The sequence below is a fragment of the Babylonia areolata genome, chromosome 26, assembly GCF_041734735.1.
Source record: "Babylonia areolata isolate BAREFJ2019XMU chromosome 26, ASM4173473v1, whole genome shotgun sequence".
Taxonomy (NCBI): domain Eukaryota; kingdom Metazoa; phylum Mollusca; class Gastropoda; order Neogastropoda; family Buccinidae; genus Babylonia; species Babylonia areolata.
In genome coordinates this window covers 19,760,934-19,783,150 of record NC_134901.1, presented here as the reverse complement: position 1 = coordinate 19,783,150, position 22,217 = coordinate 19,760,934, and the positions used below count along the sequence as shown (strand labels likewise).

The 22,217-nt window shown below is 39.7% G+C and overlaps 2 protein-coding genes across 6 annotated transcripts in view; one reads left to right on the top strand and one right to left on the bottom strand.

Annotated features, from left to right (window-relative positions):
• LOC143300850 (protein LSM14 homolog B-like) overlaps positions 1-13,741 on the top strand; it is a 29,800-nt gene extending 16,059 nt beyond the window's left edge. For 3 of the 4 annotated variants that reach the window (XM_076614792.1, XM_076614794.1, XM_076614791.1), the window contains 6 exons: positions 1,585-1,923; positions 4,181-4,411; positions 6,800-6,956; positions 7,437-7,591; positions 8,811-8,947; positions 10,266-13,741. In XM_076614792.1, coding sequence (XP_076470907.1) covers positions 1,585-1,923; positions 4,181-4,411; positions 6,800-6,956; positions 7,437-7,591; positions 8,811-8,947; positions 10,266-10,310 — 1,064 coding nt within the window. In that variant the 3' untranslated portion in view covers positions 10,311-13,741. The remainder of the gene's footprint in view (positions 1-1,584; positions 1,924-4,180; positions 4,412-6,799; positions 6,957-7,436; positions 7,592-8,810; positions 8,948-10,265) is intronic. The other variant, XM_076614793.1, reaches the window with a different exon arrangement.
• A 2,893-nt stretch (positions 13,742-16,634) lies between these two features.
• LOC143300622 (small nuclear ribonucleoprotein-associated protein B'-like) overlaps positions 16,635-22,217 on the bottom strand; it is a 6,751-nt gene continuing 1,168 nt past the window's right edge. The window contains exons 2-5 of one of the 2 annotated variants that reach the window (XM_076614417.1): positions 19,453-19,716; positions 18,821-19,043; positions 17,569-17,661; positions 16,635-17,166 (exon numbers count right to left, since the gene is read on the bottom strand). In XM_076614417.1, the coding sequence (XP_076470532.1) occupies positions 17,132-17,166; positions 17,569-17,661; positions 18,821-19,043; positions 19,453-19,716 (615 nt within the window). In that variant the 3' untranslated portion in view covers positions 16,635-17,131. Of the gene's footprint in view, positions 17,167-17,560; positions 17,662-18,820; positions 19,044-19,452; positions 19,717-22,217 lie in introns of those variants that run through there. The other variant, XM_076614418.1, reaches the window with a different exon arrangement.

Below are 22,217 nucleotides of genomic sequence, written 5' to 3'. Positions count from 1 at the left end.
TCTTGCAAATATTTTTCAGAGGCATTTAAGTGGGCATGCATACACATGTTTTCACTCACACATTAACACAACAAAAGGGGGGGGGGGGGGGGGGGGGTTCCAGCAGTTGTTTTGGGTATGTTGGATTATTTGCTTTTAGTAAAGGCACTTTACTTATTCTGATTTTCCTCACTCCACCAATGTGTGAATGAGTATCTGAATTTTTCTATCATGTAAAGTTGGGAGATACCATTGTATGAATATGTTGATTGCTTCTTGGGTAGATCTAGCCAGAGTTGGAGTTTTTGCTCTGTTTGTTTGTTGTCTTTTTCCACCTACCCCAGGATGGCATCATTGTGTTTTGTTCCAGTTTACACTTTGTCTTTCAGCTTCAGTGCTTTTATTCATTAAGTGTTGTTGTTGTACAATTTTGTGAGCATTTTTCTGGACCTAACCCAAGTCCTGGATGATGATGTTGATCATTAAGTTGTTTACTCACAATGATTGCAAAATGTACGTCATCTCAGGTGGCTTTGTCCTACTCCTTTTTCAGTTCAGAAAGAAATCACTAGAAAGTTGCTGCTGGGTGTATACCATTGCAGGATATCAGTATTGGCTACATTACTTTATTAGTGTATCTAGGTATGAGGAAATCTTTAATTAGTTTGGTGGGACACTTGGATATTTTGCCTGTCATTTGTTTTTTTCGAAAGCGAGGTTATGTTGTTTGCAGAGATCTAACATTGTTAACAAACGTATTGTAAATACACACACAGATTCAACTATTGCAGAAAAGAGAAACAGGAGTATTTTGTTTTTTGTTGTATTTTAAGCAAAGGAAAAAAATTCAGAGCTTTAATTCATTCTGGCATGTTTTTTTTTGTTTTTTGTAATATGCTTGTGGCATGATTGTCAGTCCTTGTATATATTCTTTTAAATACAAATCTACAGTGTTTAGTCCAGGCTTCATCAGAATAGCAGATCCATTTAAAACTTAGGGGTATACAAATTCTGTGTTATGCTAAGAAGGGTTTTAGAAATTCTGTCTTATGTTAAATTTTTTTTTTTATAATGTTAAGGTGATAAGGTTAATGCTGAGATTGAATCTATGTGTATGTCTTGACAAATGTACTTTTCCTTTTCGGTAAATTACACAAAACATATAGAATGTACATGATCTGTTTTAAAGGTGATAAGACCCTACACCAACACCCTGACAGTGATTCAGACTGTAATTATGCAGGAAAGAGTATGTGGAATAGACAGCTGGACCAGAATAATAAGCTTGAAATAGTGTATACTAGACAGTAAAAACAACAAAGAACCCTCTGAAATTGTTTCTTTTTTTGAGCAGTCTTGTAAAGTTGTTTGCATTGAAAAAAATAGTTCAGTACATCTTGATGATTCAGAATTTATACAACTTTTTTTTCTTCAATAGCATATCTATTGAGAGCAGTGATTAAGATGGTATCTCTGAAAAACTGAATTTATGATCTTTGAGGACATGATACAGTTTCTTTGTTCTTTTACCATGTTTTGTTTAAATAAAAGTTTGAAGCGCACACTGCATGATTACCACCGCATTTTGTTCTTCTCCCCCTCCAGACATGCACGGGCCGCCCCCAGCCAGCCACAAACCGTCCAGCATGGAGCAGGCTCCGCTCAGCCCGACCAGCAAAGACCACGGGGGGAGAGCATCGCACCACCACCACCCCCACCACCACCACCCCCAGCAGCAGCAGCAGGGGGGAGCGTGGGGGACGCACCACCGGCAGGTGGAGCAGCGTTCTGCCCACCACCCTCACCCCCACCAGGGCCAGGGTGGCGTTGGTGAGCGTGGCCCCCATCAGCAGCACTACCAGCAGCAGCATCAGCGCCCGCAGTCTGGGGGACAGATGGGCAGGGCTCGAGGCGGTGGTGGTGGTGGAGGCGGCGGCAATCGTAGTAAGCTTCTTTGCTTTTTGCTTTCCCCCCCCCCCCCCATATCCCCCTCCTTTTTGACTCACTTGTGTAAACAAAGTGAGTTTATGTTTTAACCCGGTGTTCGGTTGTCTGTGTGTGTGTGTGTCTGTGTGTCCATGGTAAACTTTAACATTGCCATTTTCTCTGCAAATACTTTGTCAGTTGACACCAAATTAGGCATAAAAATAGTAAAAATTCAGTTCTTTCCAGTCATCTTGTTTAAAAGAATATTGCACCTCTGGGATGGGCACAAAATTTTTTTTTTAAAAAGAAGCCAAATTATATGCAAACTGCATTTACTGTTATATTTTTTTTTATTCTCTAAACTTGGCACTTTGATCTGATATTCTGACACAACAACAAGAGCAGTCATTATTATCATTTTTTGTTCAAACAGGAACTTCTTTTGCTAAGCATGGAAGTTTTATTTATTTTGTAAACGTTTTGGTGCAGATAGTAAAAAAAGGGAAATTAATCTGTAATTAATGCTAGGGGACTAAATTTGCTTTAAACTGATCTTTCTCATCTTAAACATTACATTTTGAAATTATACTCAATACATAAAAAGCTTGTGTGTTTTACTCTCAGTGTACGGGGCTTTCACTATGTTCATTCGCCCAAGTGGTCTTTTTCTGAAAATACTAAAATCAGTACGACGAGTGGACTTTATATATCTATTCGCTGAGCCCTGAAGGTCATGGGCAAAAATCAATTGTGTAAACATATTTATACACATTCAAAGCGCGTGCTCATATTCTTCGCGAACGTGAACGACACCATTTTGTTTCAAGTTGTTGACCTGCCTGTTCAATCCTATATTTAATGGACAATACACGATAACATGTGATGGAAAGTTGGAGAAGGAGACCGTTAAATATTTATTCAGAGAAAGATTTGTGAACACCTCATCACTTACTGGATTATGCCCCAAACTGCCATAAAAATATCCACAGAATCAGTCGGAATTCACAGTTAAAAATTGTAAACCATGCGGGTTAATACCCTTGAATTGATGAAACGAAAAAATTTCCAGTCATGACTTTTCTCAAAATGAAGTCCTTTTCACTTCATACGACGTTTAGAAGTACTTGTACTTGGCTCTACATGTTATTAGTTTAACAAAATACTAAATTTTCATATCAACTTTAAAACTATAAAACTAGAATAAACATAAAAGAGAAATTGATTCGACCGTGTCGTACTACATTCCCGGTGGGTGAAATTAACTTGTACATCTGTCTAGATCTAGAGAAAACGGCTAAATGTTGCAGTGTGATTGCGGTGATTGCCACGTCTCTTTTACAGCGGACTTAAAAAGAATTTTTTATTGCCCTTAAAGATTTTTTGAATGCCCAAGATACACCAGATTAATATGATTTAAACAGCATTCTCACTGCGAATACCGCATTTGATTTATCGCTCTTTAAAAAAGTATGTTCAAATATTAAATTTTAGAACGTCAGTTAAGGAGCCACGATAGTGTAATGGGTAAGACAGTTTCTTTTCACCCGAACACGCGGGGTTTGAATCTGGTTAGGACTTTTTTTTTTTTTTTTTTTTTTAACCCGAAGCTTTATAATAACAAATACAGAACACATTTTAATGATTAGATTTTTTTTTTTTTTTTTAAAGTGTATCACAAGCGAGTCTTGAAGGCCTTGCCTCTCTTGGTTTTTTTTTGTTTTTTTTTTTTTGGTTTCCTTGCGTTATTTAAAAAAAATGTTGATGATGTTTGAGAATTGTTGTCCTGGAGTGAGTGGGTAGTGAAGGGGTTCCAGTGTGAAATCATTTCTTTGGTGGTGGTTTTTTGTTTTTTTGTTTTTTTGGGGGGGGGGGGGGGGGGGGGGGGTTGGTTTGTTTCTTGTCGTTTTTAGAGAAGTTGTGTGTACATATTTCTCATGTTTCTATGATTTGGGTTCTCTATTACCGTTTTGTTTACAATAAGCTTTGTTAGAATGTCTGTCAGAATATGTCATGTTATCCTGAAGTGATGGTCATTTGATTTTACTTTCTCTTTTTTTTCTGTGGTATATTTATTTCAAGGCTTTTGCTTTTTTTTTTTTTTTTTAATAATAGATTTATTTCATTTGTTTTTGCTTGAGTAAGAGAACTGTACCACAAAATCCTTTTTCTCTTCTTGTTTTGTTCCTTCTGTGTTGGATTACCATGACTTAGGATGTGTGAAGAGTAAGTGTATGTCGTCATCTTCCTGCAGTGTTCATACTAATAGTGAATGCAGATGGCTATGTCTCCAACGCAGGTGGACAGCAGATGCGAGGGGCCCCGCGAGGGGCTCCCAGGACTGGAGGCCCCCCGCCTCGTCAGAACATGCGCAGCCGGGGGTCCTGGCGGCAGAGCTCGGCGCCCCCTCTCAAGTTCGAGGGCGAGTTTGACTTTGAGAGTTCCAATGCTCAGTTTGACAAGGAGGAGATCGAGAAAGAGCTAAAGCAGAAATTGACTATTGGTGGAGGTGAGTTGGCTTTGATCTGGTCTTTTTTTTTGGGGGGGGGGGGGGGGGATGCTTTAAGTGGAATTTTTGTTTTTTTGGGGGGGGGATTCTTTAACCCCTAGGCTGCCTATATGACGAGATAACTCGTCATCGAAATATTCTGACTTTTCCCTCCTTTGCGTTCAGTTCGTTGACAAAAATGCTGGTAGCTTTAGCTTGGGGAATCTTTCTGGATTTTATTCATAGCTAGAAACCCCATCTACGTCATGAGCCAGTCCTTTGAATGTTTTGGATGGGTTACTGTCCCAGTGTTTGCCTGGCTCCTCTCCTCGCTCGCTCAACAAAATGTCGGACTGACACCGTGCTCAAGACATGCGATCGTAGTGAACTAAATCAACCAAGATTGCTTTCTTTTGCTGATGCTCAGAAAGAATTGAAGCGTAAACTCGAAGAAGACAGTGATGAACATTTATAGGACGATTTGATAGAAAATAAAGGGAGCAATCAAGAGAGTGGCCAAGATATGACTATCAGTGAGTGATGCCGGCTGTGCAAACCTTAGCAGACGACAGAAAGTGACTGAATTATTAGCAGGGCAATGTGAGCGATTTTCATGGCACTCAGCCAATGCGGTCTGATGAGAACTGGATAAAGTGACCGTGTGAGAGGGGTGAAGAGGAGGGGGGTGGCCTCTCATCCACATTATCACTTGGAGAAGTCACAATGCATTGTATATCTATCTCTTTTTATTTAATTTTTTTTTTATTGTGGTCGTTCTAGTATGATTTTGTGTATGCAGATATCCATTTGTCCAGAAAATATGATATTTTAGTGCAAATTACCTGACTAATGTCAGCAATGACAACAGCATGTCACTAAAAATATATAAAATAGGGAAACATGTGTTTTGTGTTCTTTATTCATTTACCTTTCAGAAAATATATACTTTTATGGGTCTTTCTCCAATAACAAAGAGCACAGAATTTTTTGAAAATTTATACCCATTTTTTGTGGAAAAACCCTGGCAAATAGATTTCACTTAAATCTTATTTTCCTGGCAGCGAAAGGGTTAAACACTAGTGAATGCATTAGTTCAGTCAGTGGTGTTTTTTCACTTTGTTATTCTTACACTGTCAGTGTCAAAAATGTTTGAATGGTAATGAATTGAAGAGCATTAACTCACAGAAAGACTTAAGAGGAGAGAGAGAAACTGTGTGTGTGTGTGTCTTATGCAGTGGTACAAAAGCATTTGGAATACTCGGGTAATAGAATTCCAGGTGATTGGATCTTCTGTGTTTTGTTTACAAAATTGAACTTTCAGTGTGTATATCACTGAATCATTTTTTCATGTTGACTTGTTTTCAAGTGAAAATAAACATTTATTCAGAAATAACTGGAAAAAAACCAACAATATTCCTCTCCACCCACGTTGTGGACTTTTTCATAGTGCTTATGCATAATTAACTGAGACACTTAAAAGTGTGAGAGAATACAGATTCTCATTTTAAGAGGAAATTTTCAGATACCTGTTGGAACACAATACAATATGTATGTATGTATGTATGTATGTCTCTATGTCTCTCTCTCTCTCTCTCTCTCTCTCTCTCTCTCTCTCTCTCTCTATATATATATATATATATATATATATACGAGGGTGATAGGTAAGCAGGTACATGCTTATGTCTATTTGTATAGTTTGTTGTATGTCATTTCATGTTGGCTGTTTTATCTTTGGTGTTGAAATTGAGTGCAGACATGTGTCGAAATTTACACAGTATTACCTGTTTGGTCAGTGCAGCCCTTTGAAGTTACAGATAACTCAGCGTTCTTAAAAAGAGTGTGTGTTAGAGAAACATCATAATTATTATCTCATCAAAAAAAAAGAAAAGTATAGCAGTGACTGTAGATGATGTAAGCGAAACAACAACCCACAACTGAACAAAATTATTATTATTATTATTATTATTACTACTTGTTAATTTCAAGTTGAAAAATCACAGAGGTAACCATGTGTTCGTTCTGTTTTGTCCATGCGTTCTGTGTGGTTTTTTCAGGATTAAAGAGGCTATGCCATTCTTGAATAAAAGCTAATGTGTGTTTGCACATTTCTTCTGTCTTTGCTGCTGTGTGCACATGTCAAATGATCGGTATAAGGACAGGCCAGGCGCTTCCTTTTTTGAGGACGTGTCTGGGTTTGTTCCAGTGTACCTTTTATTTACCTGTGTGCTACCTGAATCGGTAGCATAAGCAGCACTGACTTGAAGTTGTGTACCTTGTGAATGGAGAGAGTTACCACTCTTTACTATTTGTTAACCACAACTGAACACTTTCAGTTTTAATTATTTTCTAGTGTGAAAACATTGAAAAATTAAGATCTGAATACATTCAGAATCGAATATGATATTGCAGTTCCAGGAGACAAGCAGTTGAATGGAGAGAAGGAAGCTGATCCAGAGGAAGCTGAAGAGGAAGTGGAGGAGGAAGAGGAAGAGCCTGAAGTGTACTATGACAAAAGCAAATCTTTCTTTGACAACATCAGCTGTGATGCTACAGCCAAAGCACATAGGTAAGCAGCACTGTTGTTTGCATTTATCATTTGGCAGTGATTATCCACTTGAAGTGCCATGAGTGCTGTGTAGCTTTGCAGTGTTGATGTCATAGTGTGGCTTTGCAGTGGTGATCGACAGGAAAGCGATCATAAACTGTGTGGCATTTAGCCAATCAAATATGGGTGTGTACACATCTGTACACACTGATAATGTTTTGGGCACGCACACATGGTGTTTGAAGCAAAATATTTTGAAATGAAATGAAAAGACTGGTGCTTTGAATGCCCCATTTGTTGGTGCAGTAGCTGGGTTGGAGGCTTTCAAAACAAAATTATTGAATTTTGCATTTTACTACTCTGAACATTTGTTTGGCATTGGTCAGCTTTATTGACATAGCAACACGTTCGTGCGTAGCCAGTTTGGTGTGATTTCTGAAGTACCTGCATCAGTTTTCCATAGGAGCCCAGGTAACGTGAAGTGTTTTGGTATAATTACAGCAACCGCCTGACATGGCGAGAGGAGCGCAAGTTGAACACGGAGACCTTCGGAGTGTCTGAGGCCAGGCGGGGCTGGAGAGGACGAGGCAGAGGCCGTGGTGGATACCGCGGGAGAGGAAGGGGAGGTTATCAGAGAGACGGCTATGGATTTGGAGGTAAGTGGGGGGAACTATATCTAATCCAAATGTTTTTTGTTTTTTTGAAAATCTTTTTATTGTCACAGTCTTTTAGAGGCAGAGCAGTGTGGCAGAAAGAGTGGCTGAGAGGAATGTGAAGGTCCAACAGTGAAGAAGCGAGTGAAGACCGCCATCATTTGCAGTGTACAAGTCACTGCTTGTTTCCCCAAGACCACCACCCCTGGCTGCATTTTGAATGAACACAGCATGTAATTGTATAGGGCACAGCAGATGGTTTGGTGTCATATACTGTACTATGTCAAACTGATGCAAACTAGGCCTATCGGTTTGCTCTGCTTGGCCAAATTTCGCCCGGCTAACAGTGAAAAAACGAGCGGTCTTGCCCGGTCTGCTTTTAGCCAGTCAAACACCTCTAAAAGCTATAAGCGCTGAATCATTCCTTTGGCCAAGGCTCTCCACGCCATCTTGTCAGGTTTACGCTCTGTCTCGTCTTATGCTTTTTTTGGCTATTAAGCGTATTCATTTGGCCTTATTTTGCTGCATGCGGCTTGTGTTTATTGTATTCTTACATTCTGTGTACTCGATTCGACTCGGCCCCCTTGATTCGTTCTTTTTTCTCTACCTCTTAAGCTGATCCTGTCTTTCCTTTCTCTGTTGGGGATCGGATTTTCGCTGGGTGCCTAAGCAGGGGTACCATGCCTCGTATGCCATCCCACGAAGGCAGGAATCATGAGGCTGGGATTGAGACTCGGCAAGAGACTCTCCCAGGCCCGGAGCTCATGATTCCTCCCGATACGGACCGCGGCAAGGCTTCTTTAGACGCTAGGGCACAGCAGATGGTTTACTGAGATGTGATCATTGTAAAGGAGTGCTGCTGACTTCATTGAATGTCAGTTTCATGTTTTTTTCTCATTTTTGTGTTTAGAGTGGACTGTGTTCTGATTGAAAAGAAAAAAACCTTCATTACAAGTAGGGTGAGGGGGGAGAAGAAAAACAGAAGTGTTTCGTGCTGGTGTGTTGTGTGATAATGTTATAGGACTGTGTTAGTCTGTTTGAGCAAGTTATGAATGGCAATGGTGCTGTGTTTGGCACCTTCGTTACATGCAGGGGGAGGGAAGGGGAGGGAGGAGAAGAAAAACAGTAGTGTTTCATGCTTGTGTGTTGTGCGATAATGTTACAGAACTGTGCTGGTCTGTATGAGCAAGTTATAAGTGGCTAATGCTTTGTCTGGATACAGGTGGTCGTGGTGGGAGAGGAGGTCGTGGGGGCTATGGGGATGACCGGCGCTATAACGACGACCGTTACAGTGATGACAGACGTTACAATGACAGGAAAGGCTACAGTGGCGACAGCAGGAGGGCGCCAGCCAATCGGGTAAGATGACACAGGATGACTTAAGTGTGAGGCAGAGTTTTTTGTTTTGTTTTCAGAATATTTGTATTCTGGTCACTGACTCCATTGGTTCCATTGCCTGCAAATGAGAAGAAAAGTTATTAAACACTGAATCTCTAGGGACCATTTTTCTTTTTTCCTGTATCTTCTTTATTTTAAAAAATTCAATTTTTTTTAGCTGTTTCCAGCAGCATGGGCAACTTTCATCACTGTCATGGTCTTCCAGATTTGTAATGATTTCGTCATCAATATCAGCAAGTGGACAGTCATTGTTTATTGCTGAGTCAAGATCGTCATCAGATTTGTCTTGCTTCAGAATTCCTTGATGTGTGTTTCCCTATCACTCTCTTTGTTGCTGTTTTTTTTTTCTGAGAATTCCTTAAGTTGCATAGTCTCTTTATCCGCCATTTTGTCAAAAACATCTTTGCAAAAAAAACAAAAACAAAACAAAAAAAAAGAAAAAGCTGATCCTTGAAAATTCATAGCAGAGAACTACATCAGCAGAAGAAGTAATGCATCAAAGCTCAAAATGGCAGCTGGAAATGGAACTTCTGGAAGACAGTACATTTGTAGATGAATTCTGGGATATGTGAAAGTTGTTGACCTGGTATTTGGCGGTATCCGGTATTTAGATTGAGAAAATTTCAGTCATTGTAGCTCGATGTGGTAGGCACAGGTTTAAGACACTCAGAATGTTGAGGGTTTTCAGTATTCAATGACATACCTGGAACAGGTCTTTATAAAATGAGTACATTATAAGAGTAATACATTTGACATCTATAAAGAGATGTACAGAGACTTTCTGAACTATCTTGTGAATGCTTTCATTGTAAATTAGATCATGAATGCTGAATATATCTCTTCGTACTTAATATAATAGACCAGAAAGTTCAGAGGTGAATATGTGAATTAGCTTACACAGCTTGACAGAAACAAATACGTTAGTACTTAGCATAATGCAGTAGACCAAAGTTTACAGAGGTGAATATGTAAATTAGTTAATGTGACAGAAAAGAAAACAGTTTGGATATTGAGAATATTGAGAGAGATGTAATCTATTGTTGACAGTGTTGAGAGGGCAAGACAGAGGAGCAGTTGTTGTGCACATGCATGTTCTTTGAATAAAGAGAAAATAGTGTTCTTCACCTAATTAATGATTTTTGTTAATGTTATGAAAATAATTGTTTGGTTTAATTTCCCTGATTCCTGTGAACGTTATAACAATAATAATTGCTTTATTTCCCCTGGTTCCTATGATTGTGATAACAAAAATAATTGTGTGATTTATTTCACCCTCCAGAACCAGAACCAGAATCAAAACCAGAGCACAGCTGTGCCTTCGTAGGTTTGAAGGGTGTGGACAGCAGCAGAACCCCGAAGTGGAAGAAGTGTGTGACGTCATTTCTGCATTGGCCCAAGGATGAGGGATGGACCAGCCAGCTCCAGGGGATGGGAGGTGCTCCTTGACCCTCTGTGTTGGTCTGCTGACCCATCCACACAAAAAAACAAAACAAAAGAAGAAGAAAAAAAGATAAAACAACTTCCCCAACTTCAGGCAGGACACGATGCAAAAAGAAAGGCAGCTTGCCCAAGTGTAGCAGGGTGAGAGATGGTTTCCTGCTCATTCAATGTTTCGGTTGTAAATTATTGGTGGGCAGTGGCCTCAACTGGACACTGAAGAATAACAAGAGGCTAGCTGGTTTGCTTTTGTGACTTAAATCCATGGTTTTGCCACACGGCAACCATTCTTACAGCCCCAATATTTTGCTTGCAAACAAACAAAACAAAACAAAACAAAACAAAACAACAGCAGTGACTTATTTACAGATGGACGGTCTCCCTGTGTGTGCAGGAGCAGACAAGCAATGTCAGTCGGGATAAAGTCAGTGTGGTCTTTGTCACCTGAAGAAGGTTCAGTAAGAGTGACAAACTTACACACAGACCTTTACCAAACTATTCCATTTTCCCCATTTCACAGTTGAGATCCCCTTTCACAATTGAGAAGAATGATCATATCATTGTGTGACATGTCTGTGGTAACATGGCGGTTTCTTGGCTCTTTTTGTTTTGTTTTTTTCCTCTCTCCCAGATAAAATATTGTCCAAAAGTACTTGTGTTTTATGTCTTGCCTTACTGGTGACTTGCAAATTGCTTGAATGGTTGGGAGCTGCTGCTAGCTTGAAATGAGCTATTTCATGGTCATGTATGGGTGGATGTTTGGTTTGTCCATGTCAGTGGCTCACTTCATGTCTTGGTTATTGTAGAAAGAGCCATTTCAGAGGGATCATTCTCATTGTATTTAAAGAGTGACCTGCTGAGTTACACCCGCACTGGTGTTTTGGATGCATACAGGTAGACCTGCGCCACATCATGGCCATGGATTTTGTCTGTATGTCCCAACTTCCATTTCAGAGTAACCTGCTGAGCTGATAAGTTTCTCTCCCCCCCCCCCTCCCCACACACCCGTCCCTCCCCCCCTTCCCTCTTATGTTTCTTGTATGTAGCCCATACATACACAGCTGTATGTGAAGAGTTCTTATAAATCTGTCCATGCATCTATGTTGGAACACAACCTGCTGAGTTGACATGTCCTGATTTCTCGGATGCATATGGACAGATCCGTCACTCCATGCCTCAGAAATTGTATCTTTCTGGTTTGTTTCATTATAATAGGAGTCTTTTTCTTTTAAGTCATGCCACATCTCACTGCACTGGAGACAGGTAGAATAACTTGATGACCTTTTTTCTTTGTGAAGGCTTGGGAGAGAGTGGGAATGGTTGGGTGTGATAGTTGAGATGTAAATCACAATGTGCAAACAGTGAAAGAAGCTGCAAAAGAACAAGTAAACCAACCTTTGGCCTGAGAGTCCCTGAGGGAGAGGAAAACGCTTGCTCTTCTATTTTGTAAGATTTGTCCATGAATGGCAGTTTTGGGAAACAGTTCCTATGACATGAAAGAGAAAAAGGCTAAAGAAGAGAGTTGGTTTGTGTAAATATAAACAAGAAGGGGAAGAATTAAAAAAATAACATTGGTATGAATTTGCAGAGATGGTAAAGTAAAATGAATGACAGTACTGACACAGATGTGAAGTGAATGACAGTGATTGTCAGCTGCAAACAGTATAGATGTTCAATAGTAATAGGGAAAGTTTTTTTGGTTTTTTTTCAACAAAATATGAATATAAATCATTTCACTTCAAAAAGAAAAATAGCAAGTTGTTCTGCAGATCACATTCCATTAATTTGATAAACATGGTTTGGACTGACTGAAGACTTAAAGCTGCTGAAAATTAAATTCTCTGACATTTTTGAGTTGACAGCTTGTGAGCATTGCTGTGGCAGTCTCATTTCATGGAAGTGGTAATCAGCCCTCTGGAAGATCAAGCTTGACTGTTGGTAAATTACCTCATTTGCCATCATAGGCAGCTTTACAGGTCACCCCCTCCATAGGCTAAATTCGACATTGAGGGGCCATGTTAAATGGACTTATCACATTGTAACAAAACCGGACAGCTGCAGTCAACTTCTCTATCAACAGGTAATTGACTAACCTTCCCTACCCCCATGACCAGGTTTGAAATGAGCAAGTCCATGCGTTGTTAAAACACAAACCATATTTTGTGACCGAAAGCATAGTGTATAAAATATTTGGCACCGAGTGTTTTTCACACAGAAACTTGGTGGCTAAAGAATCAGTCAGCTTTGACTTTGTACTGTCTTATTCTTTAGCCTTCTTTCCAGAACAGAGCAAATCATAATTAAACATTTCAGTCATATGTGACGAAGTCCCTGTGAAAGAAAAAAAAAGGCTACAGTGTTTGTGTTGTTCGTGTTTTAATGTGACTTTGCAAGAATTGAAAATTATGGAGGAGATGAGACGCTTAGGACACTGTTGTTATGATCCATGGCAGGCAGATGTGTGTGGGGGTGGGGGAGTACCAATGACACGTTTCTTCTGACCAGGGTCAGGAATGGATTGTTATTGTTTTGTTTTTTTTTAATTGGAAGAAGCTTGACATGTCTGTTGGTCAGAGGAATGTCATGGGAGGTGGGTAGGAATGGTCGATGATGATGCTGGTTAGGTGTCTTGACCTTTGGTCACAATGGAAGTGTGTTAAATTTAATAGAGAAGAATTCAAGTCAAGGGTGATAACTCCTTATCAAATCCATCAGGACTGTGGCAAAGCTGTGGCTTGGGAACAGAGTATTACATGTTGATTATTTGAAGTGTTGGAGTGAGGTCAGAAGAGGAACCACAAAATGTCAGTTCTCATGAGAGAATCTTTCCTGGATCTTCAGTCCAGTTGATATATACAAGTTCTTGTGAAAATGACTTTTCTTTCATTGTGTGTATTGTCAGAAAACACAACTTCTCAGGGTGTCTGTGTGTGTAAATAATTGGAAAGTGTAAAAGTTTGGGGTTATTTCTTTTCTCTTTCCATTTTCGAGATATAACAAATTATTTCTAACAATTTTTTATTCGTCATTTCCTTAGACCTGGTTTGACAGCTTCACTTGTAACTTTTATAGGTCAAATTTTGCATGAACAATTAAAATTGTGTTAATGATGCTTTGTCAGTTCATGACGTGCGGTCTGGAAAGGTAAGACACCCATTGAAATTATTGGACTTGGAGGAATGTATTCATCTTCAGAACACATTTTATGGTTCCTTTTCTTCCCAATTTGAGACCAGCCTTGGTACATTGCTGCTGTAGGTTTGAATATTGTTGTGTTGAATGACTTGATGAACAATAAAAGAACAATCTGTGCATTTACATTTTTTGGTTGGCTCTTATTCTTTTAACCTTCGCTGGCTATCGGGGTCATACACAACCCAGAAGGGTACAAAGACGCAAATATCTCAGCCAATTCTTAATATTTTTCTATGAAATTTCAGAAATGCTTCCTACACCTGAAAGGCCAACTTTTGCCAAAAAATGAAAAAAATTCATTAATTAGTTAATGAATAATTAAAGGTGGCGTTTTAACTACACGCGGACGCTTGTGTGGGTCGTGTATGACCCATGCTTTTTAAAGTGGAAAAAACGTGGTCACCCCACGAAAGCTCGTGTGGGTCATGCACAACCCATACCTTTTTAATAGTGATTTCATAAGGTTTAATTTGCAATTAGTGAAGGAAAATGAAGTTTTGCTTTTAATAGCCTCAACACCCCACTACTCTCCCACTAACCCCTCCCCCCTTCTTCAGCTTTTACCCCCTTCCATCCCTTTCTCTAACGTGTACCTGTGTGAATATTTTTGATTGCACATGTATAGGATGCTACGAGTCATCTCTCTGTCTCAGTCTCTATCTGTGTGTGCATAAGTAGGGTTTGTATGTATGTGCATGTGGTGTTATGCTTTTGTGTGTGCATGTGTGATTGTGTGTGTGTGAATGCGTGAGCATGTGTTTCTTCCGAGTGTATATGTTTGTGTAAGTCAGTGTGTGCATATGCAAGCGCATGTGTGTGTAATCAGTTGTTACGATAGGTTTTCCTTGTCTATATTTTGTTATAAGCTTTGGAGGAATATACAGGTTTTTATCTCTATACAAAGTATGGGTCGTGCACGACCCACACAAGCTTCGGAGGAATATACAGGTTTTTGTGTCTTTAAGGTATGGGTCTTGGACGACCCACATGAGCTTCTGTGTGTAGTCAAAAGCGACAGCAGTATGGGTCATGGACGACCCACATGAGCTTCCATGTGTAGTCAAAAGCGACAGCCAGCTAAGGTTAAGGTCCTGAAATGAGGAGTTAGTGACTAGTCCCACAGAGTAAGAAAAGTGAGGTAGATGCAGAGTGAAAAAAAAAAAAAAGGAAAGCAGTGATTCAAAGAGGAGAAAGATTGAATCAAACGTCAGAAATGATGAAAAGGGGTTAAAAGGAAAAGCCACCAATGAGAAACTAGCCAAATGAACATGCTTTAAAGCCAACAAAAGTGTTGAACAAGGCATAGCAAAATCTGACAATAAGGTGTCCACAGACCTGGTCAAAAGGAACTAATCACTGTAGGGCATGTTTTACATTTCATTGGCAAGAGCAGGGTGAACTTGGCTGGGCTTATATCTGAGTCAATAGACTGCTAGAGAGTTCTGTGTTTACATGACTTATAGGAACATCATATGATCTGTGCTCTCGAAGTTGATTGGCTCTCCGAAATTCCGAGCAACGAGGCGATCGAGAGAGGAAGAAAGTGCAAAACAGAAGGCTTCTTTCTTCAACTTTTTGCTCCATTTGTGTGTGTGTGTGTGCATGTATTGTACAGTTTGGTTTAGCAATGGAGGCCATCAACTGAAGAAATGGAGGACAGCACTTATGTTTGCTGCTTTTGCTTGTGTTGATCACCTTTGGCATTGTTTGCGATTTCAAGTAAAAGTTTGATACACATACACAAGATCCAAGATGGCCACAGAACTCTCCGTTTGTCCATTGCAAAATTTGGCAAAACAGAGCAACGCAACAGGCCTAGTAATACATCAGTTTTGATATTGTACAGTATGGCACCAGTTTTCAACTGCAAAATCACTTTTTATAAGTAAAATCAAATGTAATTTGAATTCATGAAAATGTATACCACACCTGGTCATGTTAGCACAAAAAAGTACATGCAGCCGAGATGATTTTCAATTCTGCTGCCGTGGTACGAGTGCTGTGACTCAGTGATTGAAACAAAGCCAACATCGTCACCTGTTCACAACTTATGGCAGACTGTCAAAATTGTGTGCTGCAGCTAGATGCACAGAAATAATGTAGTGGGTTTTATTATGGTTACATTATTAGATCATTAACAAAATTTCGTGTAATTTGAAAAAGGCTGCACTAGCAAAATATTCCTGTATGTCACACACTCTTTCTCCCGTTAGTAGTAAAAGTGAGAATACTTAGCATGTGTGTAAAGGGAGGATGGGCATGAGTACGTACATGTGAGGGTACAGGGCATCTATGAGACTGAAAAATAACGTAATGTGCAAAATGCATGCTTGTGTGTGTGGTGTTGACAAAATATTTTCCAGAGGAAACATCTTTCTTCAAATTTACCAGACACACATGAAGCATATGGTTATTACATACACTCACACTGTATGTAAACAAATATAGAATCACTATCCAAGATGCACATGGTGGAGATATATACTCTTTAATCCATTTTCTTGTCAGTAATAGTCAGTGAAATTGATCATGACTGGTGCGCAAGTTAAAATATCCACAGATGGCCAAGTGATCAAAAGGATGACCACTGTGGATAACAAAAACAATAAAGGTTTCTTACACACAAGGGCTATGCTACTTCCTGAGAATGCTTGAACATCACCTATGAAAGCCTTTCCACACTGACCATCACATCTGCACTGAAGATTAAAAAAAAGACCTTTGGTGCAAAAAGCCACTGAATTCAACTCAAACCATGAGACCACCAGTGTTTGGAGTCTCCAAGTGTCCCAAGACCCTTGACCTGTCTATTTTATCTGAGCTTCGGAGTGAATTTGTTGTCTCTTCTTTTTTTACTGTGTAGTGTATTAATTGCATTCTTAGCAATAGACCAACGTTTACAGAGACTATCCACAAAGATTTCCTATTCATTGAGTTGCTCAAAAACATGTTTATTTTCAATCAGCAACACTCTCCATTATGAATACAACCAAAATGAAATGAAACCAAAACAACATGGTTTTGACTTTTTTAATGCAACAACAACAACACATCTGTATTAAAACGAAGTTCAACTTAACTATAAGAAGAAAAAAAAAAAAAAAGAAAAAAAAAAGAAAAGCCGATTCTAACTGTCATCTGATGCTAAAATCAAGCTGTGTAAAAATCATCAGAAAAAAAGAGAGAAGAAATGTAGGCGGGCGTTGTTCACTCTGTGTACACCAACAAATATTTAGTTCAATTGGTGAGTGATTGCCAGCTGCTCCCAAACATTCAGTCTTGGTACAGATGTTAAAAAAAAAATTAAAATTCCTGCATTACAACACCAATTCCATGAACACCAATTCAACATTATCAGACATTACAAACTTCTCTTAGTCTTACTCAGATGCTGTTGCTATCACACCTTTTTTTTTTATTTTTCTTTTTTTGAGGACAAAATGTGTTCTGATCATGACAATGAATAAGACAACATGGAGAAGACAATGGAATAAAAATGATGAATAGCTGGCTTTACATTGGAGGTCCACGCATTCCTGGTCCCATGCCTGCAACACGCAAACAAAAAATACAATTTTAATTATAACCAAAGATATACTAAAGTATAATTCCTGCCATCATTTAAAATGGAATTAGTTGGAATGTTTCCCCACTAACACCAGTATCACCATTCTCAATTACAGCTTAGAGTGAAAATACTGAAATGTATCCACTATTATCGTAAGAGTGAAAATACTAAAACTTACCACTATCATCATAACGTAAGTCTGTCAGAAAGATTGATAAATATTTTCAGCAATTAAAATATGCTTATCTTCTAATTGTTTTCAAGACAATTATTATTATTATGGCCACCGCATGCATAATAAACAAAAATGTCAGATTTCAAAATAAATGCTCAAAGTAGGGAAGTTGAAGGGGAGAAAGGCAGGGAACATGTCACTACTGACCCATCATGCCAGGCATGGGTCCTCTGGGTGGTGGTCCTCCTCTGCCGGCCGGACCTCCCATCATGTGCATTGGGGGTCCTCTGGGGCCTGGACCTGCACACACATCATCTTCATCAGTATCCCTGGTATATATAACAGCATACTTTGTTCATGGATCACTGTTTCACATGAAAACTGCACACACATCATCTCCATTAGGATCCCTGGTGAATCTAAGAGCGCTTTGTGGCTCACTGTTTCACATGAAAACTGCACACATATCACCTGTATCAGTAACCCTGGTAAATCTAACAGCACATAGTGTTCATGGCTCACTGTTTCACGTGAAAACTGCACAATCACCTGTATCAGTAACCCTGGTAAATCTAACAGCACATAGTGTTCATGGCTCACTGTTTCACATGAAAACTGCACAAATATCACCTGTATCAGTATCCCTGGTAAATCTAACAGCATACGGTGTTCATGGCTCACTGTTTCACACAAAAACTGCACACACGTCTTCATCAGTATCCCTGGTAAATCTAACAGCACACTTTGTTCATGGCTCACTGTTTCACATGAAAACAACTGCACACAAATCACCTTCATCAGTATTCCTGGTGAATCTAAGCAGTTTTTTCCATTGCTCACCGTTTCATGTGAAAACCTATTAAAAAAAAAAAAAAAAAAAAATTAAAAAACTACTTCAGCAAGAGGGTGCTCTGCAGCGCATACCTTCACTATCTATGTCACTATCTTTTACTGTTTCCCAATGCTTAAAAAAAAGGTTAAAATTCTCATATAATCATAAGATTTGTCACTTTTCTTTTTCAATTTCATTCCAAACAGGTTTTCAGAAGTGTGTATGTATTTTTTGGGGGGTCAAATTTTGTTTTTGGTCAAGATATCACACTGGTGCGTTATCTTTAGACCCAATCTCCCAAATAGTGGAGAATTGTTACAAAATTTCCTAAATCTAGTTCCAGTCTCAATCACTTCCAAAATCAAAATGTCTGGTCCTTTGCCCACACAGACAACATAAACACTTCTGCAACATTTCAGGAAACTCCACCCACAACTGTTTGCGTAATCCTGCTGACAAGTGATCATCAGAGTGAAAAAATAAACTTTTGACACAGGTTCAATGACAACACATAATACTAATAGTAACGCTGTGATACGAAACAAAGATGTGTAAGTCTCAACATCTGTAAGGACCTGCCGCTTCCTGTCCCGACTAACAAGTCAATCAGCCACAAGTGTCACTTACCTCCCATGGGCATGCGTGGCATGTTGGGTCGAGGTGGGGCGGACATGGTGGCTCCCCGCCCTGGGGCCATCATCTGCTGTGAGGGGCCGCCCACTCCCCTGACGGGTCCCTGCAGGCCTGGCGCTCCTCCTGACCCTGACGGTCCTCCCACACCTCGCCCTGCTGCCCGCCCGATGCCGGGACCGCCAGCCGCTCCTCCCAGTGGAACACGAGCAATGCCCTCCTGAGGGGGAAAGAAAAATAATAAAGCAGTCAGTTTTCTTGTTTCTCCCTCTGATTAAAATAAATATCCCCTGGGGAAGAACAAAGTAAAAGCACTGTCACTTCTCATTCCCTTGTTTATCATTATTATTGTGAAGGAAGCTCACTTTCACTTTGCAACAACTCTGAACAAGCAGAATATAATTATAGAAAATACTTTTCTTCACCATCACTGCAGTAAATAAGTAATGTTTGGTTTTAATGACTACAGAAAGTACAATGCCAAACATCCAAGACTTATAAGTTAAGAAGTTAAGGTCAATTTTCAGCTGACAGTACATCTCATACCAACTTGTGTTCACAATCACACACATCCACACATCACTGACTCAACCAAACATATACACAAACTGAAGGCAAAGAAGACCTACATCAGTGGATGGGGGACCCTCCACAGTCATGGAGACCAAGTGCTCTCCCCTCAACAGCACCAGTCCCAGCACCCTCTTCTCCTCCCGCTCCCCACTTTTGGCTGTCTTGGGCTTGACGCGGCGAAACTCGTCACAATCCCCCAGGATGAGGTTCATGTGTTTGTCGAACGCCTTGAATGTGCCGATGAATGTGCGGCCGTCTTGTAGCGTGCACCGCATGCGGTAGTTGATGTGTTGCAACATCTTTGAACTTTTCCCCACCGTCTGCAATAATAAAGCAGCAACACTTGAACACTTAACCTATTCAGTGCCCGAGAATTTTGTTACTAAAAATAAAAGAGTGCTACCATGTTAGCAGGGATTTTGAGCAATCAGGGGGGGAGGGGGGTTCAAATCTGAAAGATCCATTACAGAGGTACTGTCAGAAACAGAGACCCAACAGATATTGTCAGAAAAAGAGACCAACAAACACTCACACACTGCATGACAGACAGAAAGAGACCAGGCCCATCAAGTTGCCAGGACAGAGACAATGACTGAACGAGGAAACAAGCTCAAGACAAGTTGCTGACACTTGCATAAATACACTAATAAAAATGCATAAATGTTTAGACATAGTATGAAGAGGTTTCCTGGACATATGCAGAATAAGAGAGACAGACATACCCACAATCTGGAGATGTGCACACACGCACACACATACAGATACACATATAAAGCAAGAGGGAGGGAGGTAAAGAGTTATGTGCACATATACACAGGAAGAGACAAGGGGAGAGAGAGATCCATCAAACACTGAGAACCACTGCATACGCATGCGTGCACAAGAAGTGTAATAATAGGAGGTTTGCATCAGTTTGACATGGTACAGTATATGACACCAAAACTAGTATTTAGCAGCAGTAGTACATAGCAAAAACAAAACAGAAAAAACAAAAACAGAAGAAAAATAGATAACAACAACAACAAAACCCCCCGAAAGACAAGACATATACATACACACACTCCTGCTCAAAGTCAAATACACACAGATCTCTTTGGTGCTGAGGTCCACTTGCAACACACTAATTTACTAATACCAAAAACAGAAGTCACGCGACTTTTGGGTCTTTGTCAAAATATATAATGGATAACTATTTTCGCTCTCACTTTAAACAATAAGCATGTTTAATACCAAGGGCTTAACACAAAGTACAACACATAATTTCACTGTTTACTTTATTCACCAGGAAATCAGCAATATGGTGTATCCATACAATATCTTTATGCATTGCTTCTGTTGCATGCATTTTCTGAAATAGAAAGTTCATGGCATAAATCACCTCTTATCTCATTCAACCCTGCGCCCGCCTGAGAAGCGTGCCCCTCTGATTTGAACCAGTGCATTATTATGCGTTAAACTGATAGGTAAGGGAAGTAACTCAAACTTAACTTACTTCCTTGCTAGCATGCGAAGTTTCATTCCAAAAATCAAAATTAGTGTTTTTTATCCAGTTTTCCACACTGATTATAATTTATAGTAAAATGTCTGCACTATAACAGTATAAGTGCTCGGTGAAATCATGATGGACTCTTGGCAGCGAATTCGACCCAGGTAATGACGATTTGTCTTATAATTCATCCGATAATTCTTGAGAAAAGTGAAAGAGATGAAATTAGCAACCGGTCTAGACACAGTGGTGGACATTTCAATCAAGAAGATAGACCACAACCTTCAACATCGACATAAGTTAACATTTTACTATTTCTGTTTTTAATTTATAGTTACAAGTAAACTATTGCATCCTTCATCTTGTGACTTCAGCAATTTGTGTCAAAATTATATTTCAGTCATTATGTGAAGTTTGGTTGGTATTGGTTGAATGGTTGCTGTAAATTTGTGCCTGAAGTGAAGCACCCCTTCCTGTTGATGCAGCCAGGCCAAAACATGCCAGGCCGGGAGGATTGCACAGGCTGTTAAAGGGCTGAAAGGGTTAAGAGATGGACAGGTCTGGAGGAGGGTATGGGGTAGGCAGTGGGCGAGGCATGGATGGATGGAGGGGTTGGTGGTTTGGGAGGGTGTGGGGTGGATCTGGCAGTTGCTCTACTTCACGCCTGCAGCAGGATGTAAAGTGGTGCTGATGGAGGCTACTTCATATTCACTAAGGTGTTCCAGTCCCCCATCAAGTGTGAGAAAAAAAAGTGGCGATAGCCTGTCCTGCACTGGATTACCCCAAACTGTTCGCCATCTTTGGCACAAAGTTGTATCTGGCTGCAGCTTGTATTTCATACAGATTTGACTATGGTGGATCTTCTTAAGCAATGTGACTCAAAGCCTTTTTTACTTCCTTAGGTGAGCAGGGTCAGGCATCTGAGATGTTCCAGCATGGCATCCACCTCAAAGGTATATTGCAAAAACATAGTGTTTATGCAGAAAAAGAAGTTAATGTCTATCATGTACTTGTTGAGTGTTCTAGAACAAAACTACTGGTCTTTCAAAAACTCACTGACCAGTTTCCACTGAACATGTATTTGTCCTTAGAAGGTATTTTGAATAATTATTCACTGCTTCGACAAATCACAGAATATTTGAATCTAAGTCCAGTTGGTATCTACCTTTTGATTATGTTTTTGTTATTATGATTACGCTTAATCCTGTTACAGGAATGTTTGAAGTAGTTACTTATAGATTACTCTTCAATCTTCAATTTGGAAGGTTTACATTCACCACAGGGCTAGTTGGGGAGGGGTCTAAGCTGGGATTTTGATGAGCTCCCTCTTGAACT